Consider the following 24297-nt stretch of genomic DNA (forward strand, 5'->3'; position numbering starts at 1 on the left):
CAATCCCCTTTGATCTGACATCAGATGTGACGGGACAGTTGATACAGAGATACATTTATCGTCTCCTCAGCTGTAAAACGCTCACTCTCTCCAGTTGGTAGGTCCGCCATCTAACTAGCTCTCCGCCGTGCGCCTCTTTTAAAGGGAATGAGAGGTGACACTCTGATTGGCCTATTGAATGATACGCCCAAAACACACCCATCACTAATTCACAGAGTAAGTCCAACCCTTTTAGACTCTCCGCCATGGTGCACAGTCTGAAAACGCGCTGTCTAACTAGCAAGTGACTGGGACACGCCCATGCACCGCACGCCTGGCGCTTTGCGTTTTAGACCATCTAAATAGGGCCCCATATTTCAACGTGGAAATTCCATGACCAAACGTCGATATGTGACGAGATTGAAGTGAGAATGTGTTGGCACGTCAGTTTCTGAGCCACGACCAAGGCCAAGATGTGGCCTGCAACAGATGTTAAGTGTTGAAAATGCCAAACTGATGCAGCTGTCAATCACATGTGGACCCTATCAGCCAGTTAAGCAGAGTGAGAGGTCAGTAGTCAATGATGGTACACAGCAGTCAACAAAAATAGGATGTTCAACAGTTGTGAATCATAGAAACCAGGAGAAGTCCTCGATCATACAGTCATACATGTGCACACAAAACATTGAGCTGATGGGTCCAGTAGTTTGCGACACAACTGGCAATGAACTCAGCCAATCACCAACAGCTGATATATTCATCCAACTGTCCAACCCTAGTAAGTATAAGTATGTGAGTAAAGATATAGGATGGTGTCTTTTACTTTCTCATTGGTTATCTTGGTCATGTGATGCAACACATCACAGCAATTTAAACAGCTGTTGCTTTCATCAAATGTTTAGATGCTCAGTAATCAGCTGGATCTGCAGACAGAGCGTCAGCGTCAGAAAAAGTTCTTCTTCTCTTTCTCCACAGGACACACTGTTGTCTTCTTCTTCTTCTTTTTCAGTCTAAATCCAGTAAAACTGTTCCTGAGAGCCGATCAATGCTCGTACGCTTCTGTTCTACAGCTAATCAATGAAACTGCACTAATTCTACTGTTATCTGCTCTCTTCATCGGCCTCCTCCTCCTCCTCCTTATCTCACCATGTCTCCTCCTCACTCCCTCCTCCCCTTCTCCTTCCTCCTTCACCTCTTCCTCCTTTTCCTAATCAGAGTGTCTCGTCGTCCTCCTGCAGGTGGTGGACAGAATACTGAGAACAATATTCAAGAAAAAGGACTTTACCTCTGAAGTAACTGAGTCTGCAGCAACAGCCTGTTATTTCAGGCTGAATCAGCATTATGAGATGCTGAGGAGGTCCCCTACATCACTGCTTCACTCCCCCATAACAAAAACATCTAAAAATGTAAATGAAGCAGGTATTTAAAAAGAAAAACTCAAAGTAAACTCAACACAATCAACTAAACTGTGACTAAAATAATTCTGTCTCTTGTAGCTCTTTCAAATAAACTTCCCAGGACGTTATTAGCACACTGTGGATCGGTAAAATAAAGAGTTACTGTTTTATTTCTTAATGAGAACATTTTTAATATGCTGAGTTAAAGTCCTCTCTGTGCTGCAAGTAGTTAAGTTTTAAACACACAACACAAGACCTACAATATATATATTTGCAAGGTGTCATATAGAAAAAAAGTTCTGGCTGAATGTACCTTTATCCTGTGTCATACCGAAAATGTTTTCTTCTTAAAGGTCATTATCAAAGTTACTTGTGGTTGTGATAGATTTTAAGATTTTACTGATCACTTTCAAGGCTCTTCATGGTCTCTCTCCCAGATATATCTCTGACATTTTATACCATACACGCCAGGGCGTACTTTGAGATCCCAAGGCAGAGGGCTGACTAGACCCGAGTCTCTGGAATGGTCTGCCGAGTCAGTGAGTGCGATTACATGGACAGTTTAATTCCCTTTTCATTCATAATTAAAGTTCATTTCATATTAAAAGTGATCTTCTAAACACCTAATTCGGAATGAAAATGGCCAATGCGATTGAAAATTCAATCCGATGTAAGGGGCTGGAATATTCCGTTTCTAATTCCGAATGAAAGAATTTCTCACACTTGTATACACTCATTCCTCTTTAAGTTCATTCCGGTCTTTCTGCACATGCTCATTTCCTTGCCCTTCTGGCGCCATGACATATATAGCGCGCATAGCAACGGGCTGAGACAGAGCAGTCGGACTCGTTGCACTCACTGGTTTCCATTCGCCACAGCACGGTCTTCTACCTCCCTTCTTCGACCTTCTACCTCCCTTCTCCTCCTCAACAGATGAAGCATTAGCAGAACAAGGTTGTTGTCGTACTGCTGCTTCAAGAATATAAGCAAAACAAGCCCGAAAAAGGCACTAAGAACGGCGTCGTCAAGCATCTTGTTATCCGGAGCGAGGACTACAGTGTTTTCTTCCGGTACACATAAACACGTAACATCCGCCCCGCCCCCTATCCAATCAGAAACCTTCCCTGCCCCAAACCTTGCGCAGACCCGAATACAGGCGATTAAACTGATCTCCCTGTAAACCCTCATTCTGAATGAATATTTCCCATGTAAACTACCTGGAAAGACTTTAATTCCGAATGATTTCATTCAGATTTATTTCATTCTGAATGAGAAGACATCATGTAACCACACCCACTGATGTCTTTAAAGTCTCTACCTAAAACATACTTTAATCAGAGAGCCTTTCCTGTTTTTACTTTTTACTTTACTGTTTTTACTGGTTTTTATACACTAACATGTTTTTTTTAATCAGTTTTCTTTTAAAACCTGTTGTTTTTTATGTCTGTTTTATTTGTTGCATTGTTAGATACTTTTAACTTTGCTCTGAAAAGCACTCTATAAATAAAGACTATTATTACTATTATAGTGACAGTTCCTGCAAATATGACAAAAGCTTCTTTTCTTTTTAACAAAGTTACCAACTACAGCTTTAAACAACAAAAAGCTGATTGGACGTTCTTCAGTTTAAAAAGACATAATAAGGGTTTAACCTCAGGTAAACACTGCAAAAAACGAACATAAGCCCCTTTTACACTGCCAGATTTTCGGCGAATGTTGGGCCGTTTTGCCAGCAAGCTGCTAGCGTTTAGACACACAGAGCCGGATTGGCGAGTTGATCCGAGGTGCCCAATTTTCCGCCTCGTAGGGTAGACATATTGGTGGAACTGTTTAAGTTTAAACAGACCGAGGCGGCCTTCTGCAATGGGAGGAGCTGTTGAAGACTGTGCGAGCCACTGGCGGTGGATAAACAGGAAACAGCTGATAGCAGGAATTAGCGAGCAGCTAGTAGCAAGAGGGAAACACAAACCTGACAGACACTGTAAAGATGAGCAACTGGGGAGACAAGGAATTGCGCGCCCTCCTTGTCCTCGCAAACGAAGAGGCCATTAACCGTCAGATGACGGGGACGGTGAAGAACGGGCCGACTTACGAGAGAATCGCCGAAGGACTGACCAGCCGCGGCTTCCCTCCCACGTCACTGTTTACGTCACACGCTGAGCTACACGTTTTGTTACTTGCTCACGCCCCCCATTGCCCCGAAAAAGGCACATTCTGTATAAACAAAAGTAGGTAGGCGGCATTTTGCTGCACTCCCCGATTTTGTTTTTATACTGCCAATGCTGAAAAAAGACTGATTGGGCTTTCCTGCAAATTTGCACAACTCCTATCTAAAAAGGGCTCTAGATTGCTGTGCAAAAACATGCACTTTCATGGCAGATAGTGTTGATGAATAAACTTAATGAAACACCTTTTTTCTCCACAACAGTAAATGTATGTTCTAAAAAGTGTAACGCATATCACAACCTGATATAAAAACAATAAGCAAAAAGAGAAATGCTGCTTAATAAACTGTGGAATTTAACTCCCTGGATTAAATCCGAGGTGACAAGTCTCGGTGTGATCCTAGATTCAGATGTAGCTAAGGTACGACCATTTTTAAATGGGAACGATGCAGAGAAAACTAGCTCATGAAATATATTTTAAAAGAAAGCTAAACACGTATCTGTTCACTTCAGCCTTTAACTCGCTCTGACTTTCTCAATACAGGTCTGAAACTCTTTCTTTTTATGCTTCACGCCGCTGTAACTCTTTTAAAAGGTTATATCTTACTCACTAGAGCACTAAATGTGGATTAATCCACCACTGAAAATAGTCCCTGACAAATGCACTTTTTCCTTTTGTTTGAGTAATGCTTGTTAAAAATTACGGTGACCCTCTGTTTTATTAAATGATTGAGACTTTTTTTTTAATGAAACAGTTTTAAAGATTTATGTCTTCAGTAGGAACCAATGGGCTTGGAGCTCAGAGCCACAGTCAGAAAGTGACACATTGTCGGTTTTGGTATTTCTATGGGATGTGTTGATGATAAGAACAACAGAATATTGCCAGTCTCATCCTTAAAGTCACCCAAAATCATCAGAAACAACACTCCTCCCTCCTCCTCTTCTTCATCCCTCTCACTTCAAACACAGTCTTCACATCCATCTGATGTTAAATCTTTAGTAACCACAGAATTGTTCATAGTTGACTTGTCCGGTGAAATGACGGTTAAATAAAACCAAAGTAAAGACTGATTCCTCCTCTTTCATCCTGTGTGTGACCCGCTGGTATTCAGTCCACCAAATCTGTCAGTTTTCTTAATCACAACCTGTCGCTGCGGAGTCCATTTGTCAGCAGTAAGCCCCATAAACCTGCTGCCACTACTGCCATCATCACCACCAACGCCGCTGCCGCCGCCTCCGTGCCCAAGAGCAACAGTCTGGACCTCCACACGAGCAGAGAACCTCGTCACCATCTGAAACTGTGTTTTCAGCGAGCAGCGAGCCGACTCATAAATCAGAGGGTAAGAATCGTTCAGAGAAATGGATAATATTTAGATAACCGACCCTGATTCACCTCAGAGTCAACAGTCTGAAGGCAGGGCTGCTGCTTTCTCACACAGCAAGGAGGAGCAGGAGGAGCAGGAGGAGCAGGAGGAGCAGTGGAGCGTCATGTGCCCAGACTGAGGTACTGCCACCCACAGGACTTCGACAGGACATTGACCCACCAGACGACAGACACCTCCTCCACCAAACTTAGAAACCCCAACTAACCCTCATCCCATTTCCCCATCCTGTCCTGTGCATCCAATGGTTTCACCGACTGGACCAGTTTTACCTCATATTGACTCTATTATTGACAAATCCAACAAATTAAACATCTGACAAATCAAGCGACTGCGAGTCACTCATCAAGATGAGGAAATCAGCCCGCCAGTCTGTTTTACTGACTTATAGCTAGCTGCTAGCTTGCCAGGTCGAGGTTTTCAGAGGTTAACATCAGTAAACACCAAGGAAAGGATGGAGAAGATGGGCACCAGTTTAACCAACAGCCTTCTAGCCACTGTACAGGCGTTGGAAATAAACTGGATGACCTCAGTGCTGCATCAGTTTCCAACGGGATATCAGGAACTGTGACATCCTTTCACCAAAACTTGGCTAAATCCTGAACAGCACCATTCAGCCAGGTGAGTCATTTTCTATATGCAGATCTGACAGAGCAGAAGATTCTGGGTGAGAAGGAGAGGAAGTGTGAGCTTTACGGTAATAAGGACTGGTGTGACAGTGGAAATGTGAGGTGCTGTCCTGGTCCTGCTGTGGGCCATTGCCATACTCAGTTCAAAGGCGGCTGCAGAGGCGGCTGCAGAGGCGGCTGCAGAGCGGCGCTGCACACCATGTGAAGCGACTATGTGGCCTTCTTTTTGGGATTGGGATCTGAGGACCGTTCAGTCATTCCACAACCAGAAACCATGGATTACCAGAATCATCCGGAAATGTGGACAATTATAAAGCAAAAACTGACAATGGAAGAGGACGCAAAAAAAAAACTAAATTGGTATATTTCATGTGACGACTGATTGATTGAGAAACCCTGAAACCCACTGATCCGATCCAACTAGTTACTCTTTTTTGTATGTATCAACCCTTCACCCAGCTGCCCCAGTGACTCCGACCCACTGGGATAACTCCAACTTGACCATCTATCAACCCTGCCCACCTTTCCTACCAACCCTTGCCATTATGTCCCAGTGGTCTCCACCCTCTGGCCTGATGTGCCTCATTCAGTTGCTTGACACTGACTCTCACCGACTGGCAAAACCCCCCCACAAATGTTATTAAGTCATTCACTTAAAATGTCCTGGTTTTTTTAATATGGTGATGATCTGCTTTATTCTATCTTCTGTCTTGTTTCACGACATTCAAACTCAATTCTAGTGTTTTGCTGAAACAATGGAGATGGGAAGTCTACTGTGAATAAGTTCAATTCTTGCATCTAGCTGCCAAAATGGAGGAAATATTTATGAGAAGTCATTTTTATGGGTGAACACTCAAGCTAATAAACTGAGCTGAGAGAAGACGACAAACATCCAGAGATGGGCTCAAAGCTCCGACAGGAAAAGAACATGTTCGTACTGCAGCTCATCACAGCATGTAAAACCTCTACAGACTCCGACACAGGAGAGGAAACAACCAGCAACTCCATCACTGACTTATGAAGAGACTACACACACACACACACACACACACACACACTGTGTTATTCTAACATGAAGGTCCTGATGGAAAACCCCAGTCTTTGTTCTTGAACCTCCCGCCGTTACCATGCCTACAGGCTGATGTCACACAGAGAGGAGAAATGAACTGAGTTAACCTGACTCACCGAGTGGGTTTAACCAAACAGCACCGTGGGTGAGTGCTGGTTTATGGTGGCCGCCGGCTGACCTTCAAGTCACATGATCTCCTGGGAGCCAGAAAGAGTTTTATTAAACCCTTCAAAACCACCAGACTCTAGTTTAAGGAGCCCGAGAGGTGACATGGATGAAGATTTTTTTAGAAACACATGCCTGATTGCGTGGTGCAGTAGTTAGCACGGTCACCTCACAGTGAGAGGGTCCTGAGTTTGAACATGCTGGACGCCTGGGGCCCTTCTGTGTGTAGTTTGCACCTTTTCCCTCAGCTCTCTCCCAGAGTCCAAAGACATGCAGGTTAGGTTAACTGGTGATAGTCTGGCAACATGTCCAGGATGTACCCCAGTGGTGTAGTGGAGGGTATACGCAGGTATACAGGGTATACCCACCTCTTTGTCTGGCCATTTACAGTATACCCTCCAATCAGCCAAAAGCCACTGGAATATATAGAAGAGTATACACACATCCTCTTCAATTACCTTCCCATCTACCTACTAACACACCCATCTCATCTACTACCACTTCACCACTGGTGTACCCCACCTCTGACCCAAGGTCGGCTGGGATCAGCTCCAGTCCCTTTGACCCTGAAAAGGAGAAGCTGTTATGGATAATAAATGAATGAACGTATGCTCGCTTTACTAGCGCTGGCGATGCTGTCCCCCTATTTAGAAATTCTTAGGAGACCAGACGAGTTAGAGCTACAGGCAAACACACAATTTGCAAGTTAACTTTTCAAGCGAAGGAGAACAAAGTTGAGTTAGCACCAAACTGCTAACAGTAAGGACACACAGAGCCACCAGATCCCTCTGATCTGCACCGCTGGAATACAGCACAGCAAAGGCTGCATCAGGAACCAGGAACTATCCTAAGCCAGAATCATTCACAACAGACAACCACAACAAAGCAACTCTTCCCTCCATTCATCAACTGGTAAACTAACAACTGGGCACAGCATTAGTTCAGCTGCACAGGCTAAGCAAGACCATTTAACAGTTCTCAGTGCACATGTTTTGATTTGCTGCCACTCGATGAGTTTATTGTTGAGATCTCTTTGTCGTCAGGTGATTGGGTAGTTGGCTTTGCCAAAGCTAAGTTGCTTCACATGGAAAGTCTTGCATGCAACTAAACATGCTTTTTACTATCCTAGCACCTTTACACAACATAGATCACACATGTACTCATATAATTTGGCTTTCAGCATACTCAGAGAGGGAGCTCGTTAAACTCATGTCTCCATGGTGCTATCATCCCCCGACTGGCTACATGTCTCAGCCATCTTCTTCTGGTTTTAATGGCGCGTTCGTTTTGTACTCTGAGGTCGGAAATTGCCAGTTCCAAGTCGGAAGTTTAAACTCGAATGCACCCTGAGATCGGATTTCCAACTTGAAACTCGGAGCAACCGCATCAACCCCGACTTACGAATTCAAGATGGCTGCCGGTCACATACATAGTGAGTAAACACTCTGCTAAAGTACTGTTTATAGCAATTCTATCTTATTTGTTTTACATTAGGTCAGCCTTATCTGCAGCGTTCATCAGATGGAGTGCATGATGGTTTTGAAGCTGTCTATACTCTGAAAGTGCAAGGGCAACAAAGGCTTTCTTGCGGGCGTCCATGTCCACCGTTGTCAACTAGAATGCAAAAACTGTTGTCAACTCGGAGGTGACGTCATTCCCACTTCCGACTTCCGACCTCCGAGTACAAAACGAATGCAGCATCTGGTCAGCCATTTTGTCCTGTAGGCCATGTGACCTTAGACATTGTGAACTTGGGCGGCCATTTAGTCTTAGTGTGTCCACACTCACACATCCACACTTGTATATGGTTACTAGTAGGGATATATTGTGTGTCTATTTTGTCTATTTTCACACAAGAGTGAATGAATCTCAACTGATACGGTAATTTGAGTTATAGTGATTATTTGAATTACTAATCAGAGTTCCAAATTGATAGTTTAATATATTTTATGGGACTGAATTGATCAATTGGCTATCACTTTGCCCTTTTTAGGAATGGTGCCTTCAAAACAGGAGTCCAAAAACCAACATGGGTGACATCACTGTATCTACGTTCATTATTTTCAGGGTCTATAATCAATCTGCTGCATAGATTGGTCCCAAACAAAAATTATTTCCTGTTCAAAAACTACAGTGACGAACTGTTTTAGGAAATTATTGAGACCTGCTGACAGGATGTTGCTCGTGAATCTCTTTACTCTCACAGCCTTGCATCACTGTATCCAGGAGCCTCGAGTTCTCAAGACCCTTCAGATAAACTGGAAACCCTCTGACCTGCTGCATTATATCAGTGCGGTCATCACTGCTATTATTAAAAAATTCCATCAATAAAAACCTCAAACGCCTCACTGCAATCAAAGCAACAGGAAACCAAAACATGTAATTTGACGTAAAAACTGTCAATGATTATGTAATCAAACTGATGATGTCAGTGACCCTTTAATAAAACCCAGAATACAGACAGTTACACAAACATTAAATCATGACATCAGTCAAGAAAACATTACAGAGCCTTACTGGACGCTGTGACCACAAACCACTGAAAACACAAAGTCAATGGGAACTCTGCGGGGAATACAGCGGCACTACGATGATGGACAGACAGACAAACACCAGCGGACAAGTAAAGATGGACAGCAGTGATTCAGCTACGAAAAACAGACAAAGAAAATAGATTTTATGATGTAACAAGCCGAGATACCAACAGGCGTTTTGGAATTTTCCTGAATCCTCGCGAGTCTCATCAACATCCCACACTAACAAAATATTGTGCTTCAAACTGTGCAGCTGAAGTTTCGCTCTGAAGTTCTGATGTTCTGGGCTGTTTTCACTGACTCTGCGCTGACAGCTTGTCCCGTCCGTCCAAAAGAAAACTCCCGTAAAAAAAAACTCTCAGAGGACGAGGTCAGAGCTGTGACTTCAGGATGGTTCTCCTGTTTTTACTGCACATTCTTTTCAAGCAGGACTGCCTCTAGGTTTCAGACTGAGAGGTCACAGGTTTGAATCCTCAGGGAGCTACCTTTCCTTCCCTCAGCAAGTATGGTCAGATGCAAGAGGGCGTGTTTACTGAAATGTTACTAAAGTAAAGTAAGTCTGAGGTTCTGGTACTTAACTGGAGTGCAGTATTTCTACTTCCATTAAATCTCAGAGGTGATGCAGCACCCAACAGCATCATAATTTCCTGAAAACACGTGAAAATGTCATAAAATTTGTACATAACATGATTGAAAATGTAATGAAACCCAATAATGTGACAATAAGTCCTGGCTGATAACATTTTTACCAATGATGATACTTGTTCTTTTGATACTTGAGCACATTTTACTGCACATTCAAACCAGTGTAACATGTAACACAGCAGCATCGATCTCGAGCGTGACTTGTATCATATGCGTCGGCAGCACTTTATTAACAACTTGAATTACCGCCCCACGTTTGTAGACCTCCATGCACCAGTCTATAAAAACACAGATGCTTCACACACAGAAGATCTATTCAACCAGCACAGTTTCAAGATTAAAGTCACCAGTTCAGTATCTGACCAACTGTCTCCCCTTCTGTTCCAGGAAAGTGTTTTATGCAGAACATGATGATGTCACAGTGAAGCTGACCTTTGACCTTTATGATATAAAATGTCATCACTTTATTATTTCATCCCCTATAAAATACATTTTTTTGAGGTCACAGTGACCTTTGACCACAAATTTTTATCAGTTTGTTTTTTAGTCCAAGTGGATGTTCATGTCACATGGTCATGACAATGAGACAAATGCAAGGTCACAGTGTCCTTGACCTATGGCCACCGAAATCCATCAGTCAATCAGCCATCATCAACCAGTTCATTGTTGAGTCAAAGTAAACATTTGTGCCAAATTTGAAGAAATTCCCTCAAGCTGTTCTTGAGATATCTCATTCACAAAAAATGAGACAAACAAAGTCACCATGACCTTGACCTTTGACCACCAAAATTTATCCTCGAGTCCAAGTGGACACTGGGGCCAAATTTGAATAAGTTCCCCTAAAGCATTTTTTTTTAGATATCGTGTTCACAAGGAGGGCACGTACATATAGGTACAGACAATCGGACGGACAGACAGGCAACCTGAAAACATAATGTCTCTGGCCACAGCTATCGTCGACGCAGAGACATAGCGACAATGGCAAAGCATGGCAATAACATTCATTTCAATCAATCAACCAATCAGTAGCAATCATGTTACATGGCGGCTGATCTCGTCCTCTGCTTGGAGGGTACGGAGCTCCTGGACCTCATTGTTTTCGCTCTTTGCGAACGTTTACGGCCATTCTTCCTCTTCTTTGAGTTAGCTGCTAACAGCTACTCTTTAAATCTCCCACGGTGGGTCTCATGCATAACATGTCGTCAAAACATCACACCCATCCTAACCATGTTCCCGTCCTGTCACTTGTCTGTTTCTACAGAGATCATTTCAGAGCTGTTACTACCTCCTGTTGCGCTTCAAAGGCGAGAAGACTCTGTCCCTCCATTCTGCGGTCGTACCTTATATAGGTATAGCTAATATACAGCAAGGCAGCATAACGTTATGATATTCCTGCCTTGAGCAGGTGGTGAAAAAGGGGCTTATATTTAGGTTGCATGGCAGAAAATTGTCATATTCATTAATAAGTTAAAGTGAATAACAGTTTAAGTTTATTAAATGGTGGAAAATTTCCAAGTCTTCTAATGTTTTGTTTTGTCCAAAAGATATTTTGTTTACAGTGGTGCAAAACAGAGAACAGCAGCAAATCTTCACACTAGCATAAACTGGAACCAACAACAGACAGAGAGAAAATACTGTCCATTAATTTACCATCCGTTGATTAACTAACCGATGAGCCAGGCTCACTTATCTAAACTGAACTTTATCTGTAAATCATTCTATGAAAAATGTGCTTTAAATGATCGTCCCTCTGCTGTCCTGCATCAGACCACATGGGGTTAAAAATCACAAAGCATCATACAGGTATTAAAATAATAATGTGTTAGGATCTCTGTCTGGTGACCAGAGCACAGAGACAGTGAGTGATGAAGCTCCAGAGCCGACAGTTAAAGAATTATTCCTCCATAAACTCAGTGAGCTCGGCCTCGCAGGAGATCAATGTGTCGGGCTGTGAAATACTGCAGCACCAGAAAATCCTCCTCTGTTCCACCGGCACGGAACGGCAAGTGTCTTAATTAAAACTGGCCCTTCCCGGACACCATAGACAACATGACACGAGCTCCCTGATTGGCTATAGGACAAATATCTCTTCCTGTTTTGGGGGGCGTCAATAAGCGAGTTTAACAACCAGTGAGTTTTAATGGGATCTGTGTGTAAAGCTTCTTCATCAATAGGCCTAATGACCGGTTTTAGCCCGGCAGCCGATAATATGCCGATGGTTAGAGCCGGGTTATCGGATCAGCATTCCTCCAGGGCCGAGGGCTTCAAAGGCTGGTCGGAGGCCCCACAGAGGGCCCCGGCTCCACTCTGCTGTGTCCAAATAAATACAGCTTGATAAAGAGGTTTGAATACTGAGCTGTAAAAAAGTAATGTGGATCATTTACTTTAAAGAAACTGCTGAGAACAAGAACATCGACCTGCTTCTTCCTCTGTTATCAGTATTTAAAACCTTCACACATTTATAGCAGTGTATTCCAGTCTTATGAGTATCTTTACACCCTGATTTTTATTGTATATTACATGATCTGGAATAGTCATTTTTCCTGAGCTAAATAAAAGTTTGATTGTGGTCATCTTAAAGGAACGTGACAGTTCTTAAATTAATCAAATTAAATTAATAAGATTTGGACTTAAGCAGTGAATCCAAACAGATGCTGCAGAAACAAACAAAGAAAACACAACAAAGCCATAAAATCCAGTGTGGACAGAATGAAACTGAGAATCTTAGACAGTAAATTATAGAATTATATTAGATTTTAGTCCAGAAATAAATACAAGACTGGCTAATGCACTGAATGCTAGTGGCTGGAAAGTCACTTTTAAATCCGTGAAATAATGACAGGTATTTAAACAGTGAGTCTCCACCCAGAAGTTGACGTGGGGGAAAAGGAAAGTTGCACACTATGAGAATAAAGTTGTGATATTACAAAAATAAAGTTAAAATTTTAGGAGAAGAAAGTTATACTTTAAGAAAAATGTTATAATATGTAGAAAGTGGAAAATGTTTAATATTCAGCAGAAAGACTTTTGACATCGTACGTTTCTAAACCACAAATACATTACATTTGTATATTTCATATGTTTGACATTAATGCAGATCTGATCACATGTATATGAGCTGACTTTGTCATCAGGAGGTGGATGGTGTGTCACTGAGGTGAGACGGCTGCAGAATGTTCAAGACCAACAAATACAAATAAACCGAGTAGATGGTTTTTTTTTTCCTAATCATATCCAAGTTGTTTTTGTGCTGAAACATAACGACACATTAACCCTTTGAGACCTGAGCAAACTGACTTGATTTCGTTTTTAAAATATCGGAAGAAGGCGACGAGCAACGAAAGAGGAAATGACCCAGAAAAATATTAAGAAATTAGTAAAAAGAGAAAATTAAAAACAAGAAAGACAAAGACAGAAATGACCTGGAAAAAAGTACTTAGAAATTATAAATAATTCTGTAACATAATTTAAAATGTAATAATCATAATAGTAATTGTAAATATAGCTCTTCCCTTGCTAGTTTGTTTTTTCTTACATATTTTTCTAAATCTATTACTTTTCTGCAGTTCGTGGGACATTTCGTACCAAATGCTCAGTGACATTTTTCCCATGTTTTTGAAAGAAATCACACCAGTTTGCTCAGGGAGGGTTCAAAGGTTTAAACACTTGCAAAAAAGATGTCTGAAAGCAGCACAGGAAGTGATGTCAGGTTTCAAAGGGTTAACCACGGCATTGTTGAGACATTAAGGTCCAACATATCTGCTACATACAGTACTCATATACAAATGTTACATATCTGTGGTTTGCAGAGATGTACAAAATGTGTGCTGCCGATTGGTTTGATTAAAAAAACATTTTCTCTGTTCATATCCAGTGTCCTTGTATTCATTGTTCTTAGTGTACAAATGTCAAAGACAAACTTTCTGAGATCAAAATTCCTCTTTTTTTCTTGTAAAACATCAAAATTGATTTTTGATGACTCCACTCAAACTCAGGGACGATCAGATGTGATTTGGGGCGAGTGTAACACTCATCACATAAAGCTGCTCCTGATTATCAGCTCATAGATATCCAAAACTTTGTCCCAGTACAGATTGATCACATGCCTCTTATACGTCACATTACAGAAACTAGCTGCGGTCTCACAGTGACTGTAACAGCTGAAAGTGGTGAAGAGTGTTTGAGTGACGCTGAGAGGAAGGTGCTGTGTGTGCAGAAATATTCTATCAATAGATTTTGATTCATACAGAGAATATTTAGCCTTTGAAAAACGACATGCAGTGCAAAACGTGTCTTAAGTGCAAAAGCAGAGATAGACAGCACTGTGTTTGTTTCCTACAAATGATCAGAAATTGTTATGTGTAAATAAATATGCATGGTGAGCTTTATACTGTTAGTCTCTACTTATCTCAGGAAGCTGAATACAAAGGAAAATATCTATTTTTTGGCACCCAAAATGAGGCTACAGCTCAGCCTAGATTTCTCCATTGAGGCCTCCTGATGAACTCCTGTCTCCTTCAGAGGAGTCCAGCTCCACGTCGCTCCCTGTTTCCTGAACCCTGACGCTGAGGACTGTTCAGACGTCTCAGCACTGAAGAGTCTGCTTCAGATAAAATAATTAAAAACTGTAAAATCCTGCTGTCAGTGAACTCAACGCTTTCTCTGTTTGAAGAACAAATCCTGACGTGACGCGCTCCCTGCTCCTGCTGGACTTGGCCATGTCCTCCTCCCCCCGCGACCTCTGACCTCTGACCCTCTTCAGCCCCCATCTGCCCCGCCCCCCACCCATCCTCACCCCTCCCTCCTCCTCCCGCTGACGTCCTGCTGCGGTCAACAGCCGAGAGACTGATGTCCGGTCAACCGACGTCTGACTGACCTTTACCAGCTCGGCCACGAGGGACTCATCTATCTCTCTGTCTCCCAGCATCCTTCACTCCCTCGTTCTGTCTCCCAGCATCCTTCACTCCCCCCCTCACCCCCCCTCTAATGCTAATGCAGCTGTTTATAACTGCCACATTGACTTTCTCCTGCCACTGTATGTAAATACAATCTGCTCTGATCAATGGACTGAGAGGTGACATGACGCTGACCACAAGCTCACACACACACACACACACACGTAAACATAAACATGTACTATATGAACACAAGACCACAGCGTTAAATGTAAGACTTTTAAGACCTTTTCGCAATTTAACAACTAAGATATTAAATATTATTTATCATTATTTAAATATTTATTAGTACCCGCCTGCAGTATATAACAATAATATCTAATAATATAAGCAATTAAATTAACAATACCTGGATGTGAAAATGGCAGGAAATGAGTGGAGGAATTACCCATTTTAAAACGATTCATACATGCTGTGTGAGTAGCTGCAGTAGTGACTGTGTTTTACTGAAACATTAAACAGCCTCCTGCAGCAACGATCCACTGTCACGACAGTCACACTTTTACTTTAGAGGTTTCGCATAAAATCCCAGAAATGCCCATAAAAACAAGAGGCGATATTTAATGTTGTAAATTAAATTTCTTGCATTAATGTGCCACGAGCTTAAAGAGTAACACAACAGAAGCTGGTGCTGCAGTGTCAAATGTAAAGGCTTCAAACATAATTGAATAAATAAAAATAAAAATAAAAATGTTGCAGGTTTGTTTGTTTTTCAAAGAACTGTGATGGACGGAACAATGTGCAGAAAGACTGCGAGATGAACTTGTGGCAAGATGATTTATTATTCTTTGGGTGAAGTTGTGACGACAGTAAATCTGATTTCATGTGGAACAGGATTATTTAAATAAAAGATAATGAATTAGAGTTTTAATCACACTATAAGGTGAAACAGGTGTGAGGTCACAGTGTCGTCAGTGTCTGATGCCAGAAAACATCACGATGATAAATCACCCTGAGATCTTACGGAAGGAAAACATGACGCTCAAAGTGAAAGTATTATTATGTGCAGAGTATTATTATAGAATATTATTATCACTGATGAATACATGTGAGAGCATTTTTATAGTTTGTGACTGTTGAACCAATCAAAGATAGTTTGTACACTACTGTGTAGATCAGTGGTAAAACACTGCATTATATCATATAAGCATACTGTTTGGTTTTGTTTTTTCATTTGCAAAAAGTAACTGGTAACTACTGTATTTGTAAATGTAATTGAGTAAAAAGGATAACGCAGCAAAGGATGGAAATACACAGGTAAAGTACAAGTAACTTGTTCTACAGCACAGTACCTGAGTAAATGTACTCTAATATTTTCCATCACTGTTGAATTAAATGTAGTTGCGTATCAGTAGTTATTAAGTCAATGTCGTTTTTTAAATGTCAAAGAATAGAAAACTAAAAAACTTTGATTTTAAATAGGCCTACTTTGTATATTAGTACAGTGCTGCATTATATCATATAAGCATATCATATGTTTTTATGTAAAAAGTAACTTCAGTGTCAGATAAATGCCGTGACGTAAAAACTGTAAAGTAGCGTAGAATGGAAATACTCAAGTAAAGCAGAAGTACTTCAAACTTGCACTAAAGAACAATACTTGAGTACATGTAATTAGTTACTTTCTGTCACTGCTGAAATAAATGTAGTTAATTATCAAAAGTAACAAATCGTCGCTGTCCGATGAAAAACACGTATCTCCACTTTTGACGATTTTGACTTTCTACAGTGCATGGAGTGTCCATTAGCGTTGGGTATCCAAATGACCAATGGAAAGATGTTTTATTACATCATCTATTCAAGACGTATCTGCACTGGGTGTCAGAAGTGTCCATCAAAGCACGTAGAAAGTCAAAATCGTCAAAAGTGGAGATACATGTTTTTCATCGGACAGCGACGAAATTCAACTTTTTTATGTCAAAAAGTGGAAAAATGGAAAAAGCACAAAAACTGAAGCCTAATTGAAATACTTTGTAAACTCCTGGGTAGATCTGTACTACATCATATGATATAAACATATTGTTTGTTTGTTTTTGTTTGTTTGTTTTTGTATTCATATAGAAAGTAATAATAAATAAATGTAGTGCACTAAAAAGTACGACTTTCTCCTCTGAGATGTAGTAGAGTAAAAGTTATAGGTAGCAGAAAATGGAAATGTGCAAGTTAAGTAGTAGCATGTTAAAACGGTCTGTCTTCACTCTGGGTCAAATGACACTAAACAGTAAATATAGACAGTGCAGGCAGTGCGGTTGCACAGGGGCCCATGGTACAGGGGGGCCCGTAGAGAGAGCAGGCCCTGCAGCAGTGTGTTGGCCCGACTCAGAGTTACACCCATGTTCAAAGAACTCACGTTAAATTAAAAAAGTGGAGGCAACTGGTGTATATGCTGTCGTAAAGGTGAAGCCATCTCCATCATAGTTTCTTGTTTTTTTGGGTGAAAGAGTCAGTAGCAATCCATTCTACAATAAAATTATATGTTTACTTTACATAAACTATTAAACAACAAATAAACTATAAACATGTGTAACTGAATGAATACTTTCTCTTTTTATTTGGTATTTTTGTCACATATAGATTTGTTGATATTGTCCAGTTTCAGGTCGTAGCTAGTTTAGATGCAAAATGACACTAGGGCCCATCATAATAATGTGCACCGGGGCCGTCCGTACGCCACTGATACTAAACACATTTCACTCGCATCCATTTTGTCCAAAAGCATCTTTAAAAACATGAAAATAGTTTGTCGCAAAAAGTTCTACAAAAAAATCTCTGATGGTAAAACTGAAAAGTGTGAAGGAAAATCAAAGCAGTTTTCCCGTCACACAGACACACCTTACACATATTCCACCACCTCAGGAGTGTGTGAAGCACCTCACACACACACACACACACACACACACACACACACACACACACACACACACACACACACACACACACACACACTGTTATCCTCCTCACAGGGATTCAGCTCCTCAGCATGAAGCCATTAACACTGACAGGGTCGAAGGTTTACAACTTCCTGCTCATCGTACATACTAACAACACCATGACGCAGTCTGGACACCAGCACACATCAGCATGTAAACTACAGTACCCATAAGTCCACACACTCACCTCCCACAGGTGTCGGCTGTTTCTGACGGCTGCTGGATGCAGTTTGTCGAGCAGCAGAGGGACTCCCTGAAACGGGCCGATCCAGGTCCCCTGAGGGATCCTCTGAGCCGCGCAGATCCCGTAACCAAGACCGGGAACGGTACTGGTGCACAGACACACCTGCACACACAATACACACACACACACACACACACACACACACAGGTCAATAAAACACTCTTATCCTGTGCACACATTTCTATTTACACAACTTATTTCTCTGCATGAGGCGGCTGTTCAGAATCAGAGGCGATGCTGCACTCACACTCACTCAAATACTGTTACTGTACTGAGGTACAAATTCCAGGTACTTGCATTTTACTTGAGTATCTCCATTTTACACTACTTTCTCCTCCTCCTCCTCCTCCTCCTCCTCCTCCTCCTCCTCCTCATCATCATCATCATCATCATCTCAGAGGTAAATATTGTACTTTTACTGCACTACATTTGTCTGACAGCTTTAGTTATTTTTCAGATGTTTTTCCTCCTCGTCCTGTCCAGTAAGAACCACGTATCTCCTGATGTGCTGATGTTAAATGTTTGTGACACACTGAAAGATGACGTGGTCCTTAATGTGGTGAGAAAACTCTGCTTCTTCTTCTAAGCTGAATAAACTCTAAAAACCATCCTGGATCATCTGGAAGAGTCGTGGTCACAAGTGGGCTGGATCTGAGCAGCACTACAAACACTTTACTCCTTTGTTAAGAGGAGGAAAATTGTTCTCTGATGTTGTGAAAGTCAGACAGACAGGAAGTCTCACCTCTCTGGGCAGGTCTCTGAGCCAATCAGGGACGTCCGGCAGGGTGACGGGAGCTGCCGTGCTGCTGGTGCCGACGAGTCGACGCAGAGAGTGAAGAGGGCCGTGCATTGGACACTCGCCGTTCCTGTTGTCTGCACACATGTCACAACCTGGACACACAAAAAGATGTTTCACTGATTATCACCTGTTGGATCAAACTACATACATTCATATCTAATTAAATACTTGTGCAACAATTGATTTAAAACATAACCCTTTATTTTCTTAAACTTAAATTTCTGTGTTTACTCTCTGCATGCAGTCACTGGTTTTAATACTTTGTACATTTTAACACTGAGTGTGATTTCTGTGAAAATTGTGATTAGTTATTCTCCTCGAGGCCTCTGTTTCAAGTGTCTTCTTACATATTTTAGGAGAAAACTTTTTAAATTTATTTTGTGATGAAATTATGGTCATCGGCTCGGCTGGTTTTATAACACATTTAGTCCACAGAAATGACTTTTGATGCTATAAAACTGAAATGTCACCCTCGCCAAAAAAGTTTTTACAACAACTTTCAGATGTCTTGATAGAGAGCATGAGTGCTGTTCCATTTTTGTTTCTGTGACTTTCAAAGGACCAGAAAATAGCCAGCTTGTTCTCATTACAAAGTCGTCATATGTCACCACGTTGTCAGAGATTTTGGCATAAGACACAGACGCCAAAGCCACCTTTTGCGGAGGTATGATATGCAGCCAAGCAGCATCAGTTTGTAACGCAGACGGACAAAACGTTTCGCAGTGTTATGATCAGCACACGTCACGGCAGGATGTTACGTCAACCCGGTCTCGCTCTGAAGTCATCGAAAACGGACGCTGTTATTGTTTATTGTCCGACAACCACTGACTTTCACCCAGGAGGTCAGTGTTTGCCTCCCATAAGTCTGTAAAGCTAGACCCTGTTCTTTTTTCCTAAACCCAACCATGTGCATGTGCTGTGTTGACCGTAAAACATCAGTAGTTGTGTTATACCGACATAGTGCTTTTATTTTGAAAGAGACTGTATGCAAACTGTACATTTCCTGTGAAAACAGAAGTGTATTTTGAAAACAGACAATGCATGTAACAGGCTGAAGTTGACACGGCGTCCCAGGACTTCAACAACCAACACACCCAGGGTACCTTGGACGTCATATGTGGACGTGGAAAGTCCATGACCAAACGTGGACATGTGACGAGGTCACAGTGAGGATGAGTTGCCACTGGATGGCGTCAGTTTGAGACGCTTCCTGTAATAGCGTAATATAAGGAGCTGAGAAGACCCATAGGGTGGGTGGGAGGGGAGGACGGGTCCAGCCCATACTTTCACCCAACACACCTGGGAGCTCTGTGTTCGCTGCCTGTATGAATGTAGAGCCAAGTGATGATGGTTTTGTTTAAACCCAAGTGCTTCTGTTGACATCCTAGTTTTGATTGCGGTGTCCCGGACATAGGAGGATACCGAGGACGTAATATGTAGAGTTGAGAGTCCACTGACAGGGGTGGTATGTGACGGTTTGGGATTAGAACGTGTTGAATGAGCTGTGTGCCAACTAACCCCGGTCTCCCCTACTTAAAAAAAACAACAACAAAAAACAACAACAAAAAAAACTAAACTAAAACTCTCTGTGTCAGATGAGATGAGACACGACTTTATTTATTTCGAGGGAAATTGTTGTGCAGCAGTACAAAGAAGGAAGGAGTGCAAAAAAAAATAAAATAGAAGAATATAGGAAACAAAATTGTCAATAAAGGTGCAAAAAACAAATGTACACAAAACCAGTAAACACTATTTTTAAAGAATGATCTGCAGCTCTGTCTGATGCACTGAACTGTTTTGTTTTTCATTTGAACGTATAAGTTTCTGACAAAGTGAAAAACTTTAAGTGAATAAAAAGGACAGAGGGAGAAAGAGCAGGATCACAGTCGTCTCCTAAAAAAGTCCTCTCTGCCCTCTGCAGTGTTTTTCCAGGTTAAATGTGGCGAGCAGCGTTTTGCTGGGAATTAGCGAGTGTCAACATTTACTCAGAGATGCAGTCTGACAGTAATAGATGTTAATTGACTGTAGCAACATAATGAGAGATTATTATCTGCACACAAAACTCCCACAGAGCAGAGCGGCTGAGAGGAACAGGATGTTAATGTTGCTGTTTTTTTTCTGCTTTTCCCAAAATTAAATATCCGCAGTTTGAGAGAGTGACGGCTACTTTTACACCATGATGGATAGAAGTAAATTAAACCATATTACAGTCATTTATAAACCACTAAATGTGACACAGCCTCACGGTCGAGTAAATGGGAAAAATTTTACAGGCTGAATTCTCCACCATCCTCGACTTAATCTGGAAACTGCTCAAACCAGTTCAAGTACAGTCTTCACCACTGGGAGCTCTGTGTTTAATGACTTGCTGTAAGTCTGCGGGACCTTTCCTTATAGTAGTGTGAAGAATAAAATGTTCATTTGTCTAGATATTTTTGACTCGACAGAAACTATAAGAAAACTTATTTAAAAGGAGGTTATCAAAGGTGAATTAGTGAGTATGTACCTTTTACTGAAGGCAGTGTTGCAGACGGGGGTGGTTTGATGTCATTAAATACCACCAAAGTCTTTTTTGTCTCCTGTGGTCATATCCCGCTTGAACTACGCTACACTGCCTCCACAGTCTCCAGTGGTACTGTTCTGTTTCGTCTGTACCTGTCAGCCTCCAGGAATGTGCACAATATGAATGAATGAACGCAGGGTTCGAGCAGAAGGAATCATCTGTGTCTGTATCTAACGCTGAGCATAAATTAGCCTTTAGACGTGCTGCTAGGAGCATCTTTGACCTTTGGATGGCGCAAGGTTAGCCGTTTTCATCTGAATCCAGTCTTTATGCTAAGCTAGGCTAATCACGCCCTGTCTGCAACTCTGTACCTAATGCACAGACATGAGAGAGGTTTTAAATCCTCTCATCTAACTCATGAAAAGAAAGAAAATAATACGTGTTTATTTCAAGAAATAGGATAAGATGGAACTTAACTTATACACAGGGAAATTGTTGTGCTGCAAATAAAACATAATATTAACAGAAAGGATTTTAAATAAGGTGCAGAAACCAAATGTACACACTGCCAGAAACACGAGGATCATAAATAACATAGGTGTAGATTTTGGGCAGGACGTTTAGGGGACACTTCCCCCTCAATATTTTGAGCATGTGCATCTGTACACCCTAACAAAAACATGATTGTAGCATAGGACTTTCACCTCTAAGTAGGTGTTGGCAGTATGCAACTTGAAAAGCAATGGTTGCTACTGCCATAAAATGGACAACAAGATGAAGCAACTATGCACAGCTGGTATACAACAGCTATTGCAAAAACTGGCACTTCCTTTTTTTTCTTTGAGAAGTAACCCAACTGCTGTGAGGGATTATTATCTTGACAAATAAAGAGTATTAAAAAAGATAACTGTTTCTAAAGCAGAAATAAATGAACATCAATCATCTGGAAAAAAAAATTAAAATATGCACAGTTAAATTAGGAAGTACCGTGACATTTCCTCCACCATAAGCTGATGCAGAAAAGACACAAATTGGTGCATAAAAATTCACCAGAGTGCAGGAAATTAAGTGTTGGGACTTAAATTTCTTTGGGTAAGACCCTACAGCCCCCACTTGATATGTGTCCCCCCAAATAATGAAACAAAAGCTACGCCCTTCAGGTTAAAGGTGCAGTTTATATTCATCTCTGAACGCTGTGTGTGTCACACACTGCAGCAGCGATCTCTAAAATGTTATGTTGTGTGTTATGCAGGTGAGTGTGTGTAACACACTGCAGATATTATTAATGCTTATATTTAGCCTTTTGGCACTTTAAATAACATCTGAGCATGTCGGCTGTGAGTCCGATTTACACAGTAGCTCTTCATCAGCCTTTTTCCGGAGCTTTCAGCTGCACGTCATGTCCTCATCAGCAGGTGAAGGCTGTGAGATGAGACTGAAAGCTCCGGAAAAAGCTTCTAAAAGTTTCTAGTTTTTACTCAAACACAGAAACATCTTTCACTTAAGTTTTAACTTTTATATTTTAAGATCCAGACAGTGTCTGAAGCTGCAGCTAAATCAACATCTCTCTGAGCTCCATCATCTCTCACACACAGAATAACTCTATCTTTGCAGAATCGTGAGAGTAAACAAAAAGTTTGTCTCTATTCATTCAGTCTGCTCTGAGACCACCAGAGAACTCAACAGTGTCAGCTGCAGAGGAGCTGCGGTCGTCCGTCCACGACACTCTGATTATTTTTACGGCTTCATTACAGAGTTCTCAATGCAGAGAGACGACAGAGGAGATGATGAAGAGGAGCTCAGACTAAAACTGATGATGACATGAAAACTCAACAACTCAGCTGAGCAGCTGATCTGATGAGTTTCACTCTGAACTCGGTGAGGATTCATTCGTGTGTGTTTACTGGACCTCTTAAACACTTAACACTGCAGCTGCTACAAGTATCTACCGTAAAACTTCAATTAAAAGCCAGACTGTGATTCATTCGTATTTACCGGCATGATGAAAAAAAATGGCGACTCCCTCCTCTGAAGCTGTGATAGAGCCAGAATGTGTTTCCATTCCTCGATTACTATGTTGGTTATTCCTTTAGTCTGTAAGAGTCTACTGATGAAAAGAATCAAGCAGGTTTTTCATAAAATTAATCCAAGTTGTGAGGATTGTTTTAACAGGATAAAGCGGTGTTGTGTCGGTGTGTCGGGAGCCGTAACCCCTGGGTGTCATAACACTATGTCTCTCTGATGCCTCGTCTGTCGGAGCGAGATTAAATTAATGATTTGTAACTGATATGTTATTTAAAGACTAATTTTTATACAACTAATATTCACACTGGTTCATATAAACAATTGGATTATTTTCCCATCTTTGCTGCACAACAGTTATGTGTAAAGGGAATTAAAAGCCAGTCCCAAATACAGACCTGTTGATGTCAGTGGTTTAAGCAAACAATAGCTGGGCTGTTAACTGAGGTTTTTATGGTGCACACAGATGGACTTTATTTTACTCACACTTGGATCAAACAGTTCCTGATCAAACTATGATGTCACCGCTTTTACACTATTTTATTGATGTAGAGTTTTTGTTCAACTGTTTACAGAAGCTCTGAGAAGAAAGTGAGAAAAAGACAGTCAGGGTGACACATTTTGATCTGATCGAAATCGTTTACTCGTCTCAACTCAAAACAAATAAAAACAAAAAAACTCAGACAGATTCTCCAGGCAAAATCTTTCTTTTTTAACAACTTGGATCAGACTTTACAAAAAATTGAATAACCATACTTATTTATTTATTTACTTATTTACTTTTATATCTATCTATTTTTATAATTTGCCTCTCAGGGCTTCCGTAGATGTTTGTGTTTAAAATTTAAAATACTGTCGAACACACTGAACCTGAACAGA

At 41.2% G+C, this 24297-nt stretch overlaps 1 protein-coding gene across 2 annotated transcripts in view; it reads right to left on the bottom strand.

The window, feature by feature from the left end:
* prdm6 (PR domain containing 6) overlaps positions 1 to 24297 on the bottom strand; it is a 189385-nt gene that overhangs the window by 153255 nt on the left and 11833 nt on the right. For both annotated transcript variants that reach the window (XM_050052123.1, XM_050052124.1), the window contains exons 3-4: positions 18837 to 18985; positions 18038 to 18196 (exon numbers count right to left, since the gene is read on the bottom strand). In XM_050052123.1, the coding sequence (XP_049908080.1) occupies positions 18038 to 18196; positions 18837 to 18985 (308 nt within the window). The remainder of the gene's footprint in view (positions 1 to 18037; positions 18197 to 18836; positions 18986 to 24297) is intronic.

The sequence above is a fragment of the Epinephelus moara genome, chromosome 8 (assembly GCF_006386435.1).
Source record: "Epinephelus moara isolate mb chromosome 8, YSFRI_EMoa_1.0, whole genome shotgun sequence".
Classification (NCBI taxonomy): Eukaryota; Metazoa; Chordata; class Actinopteri; order Perciformes; family Serranidae; genus Epinephelus; species Epinephelus moara.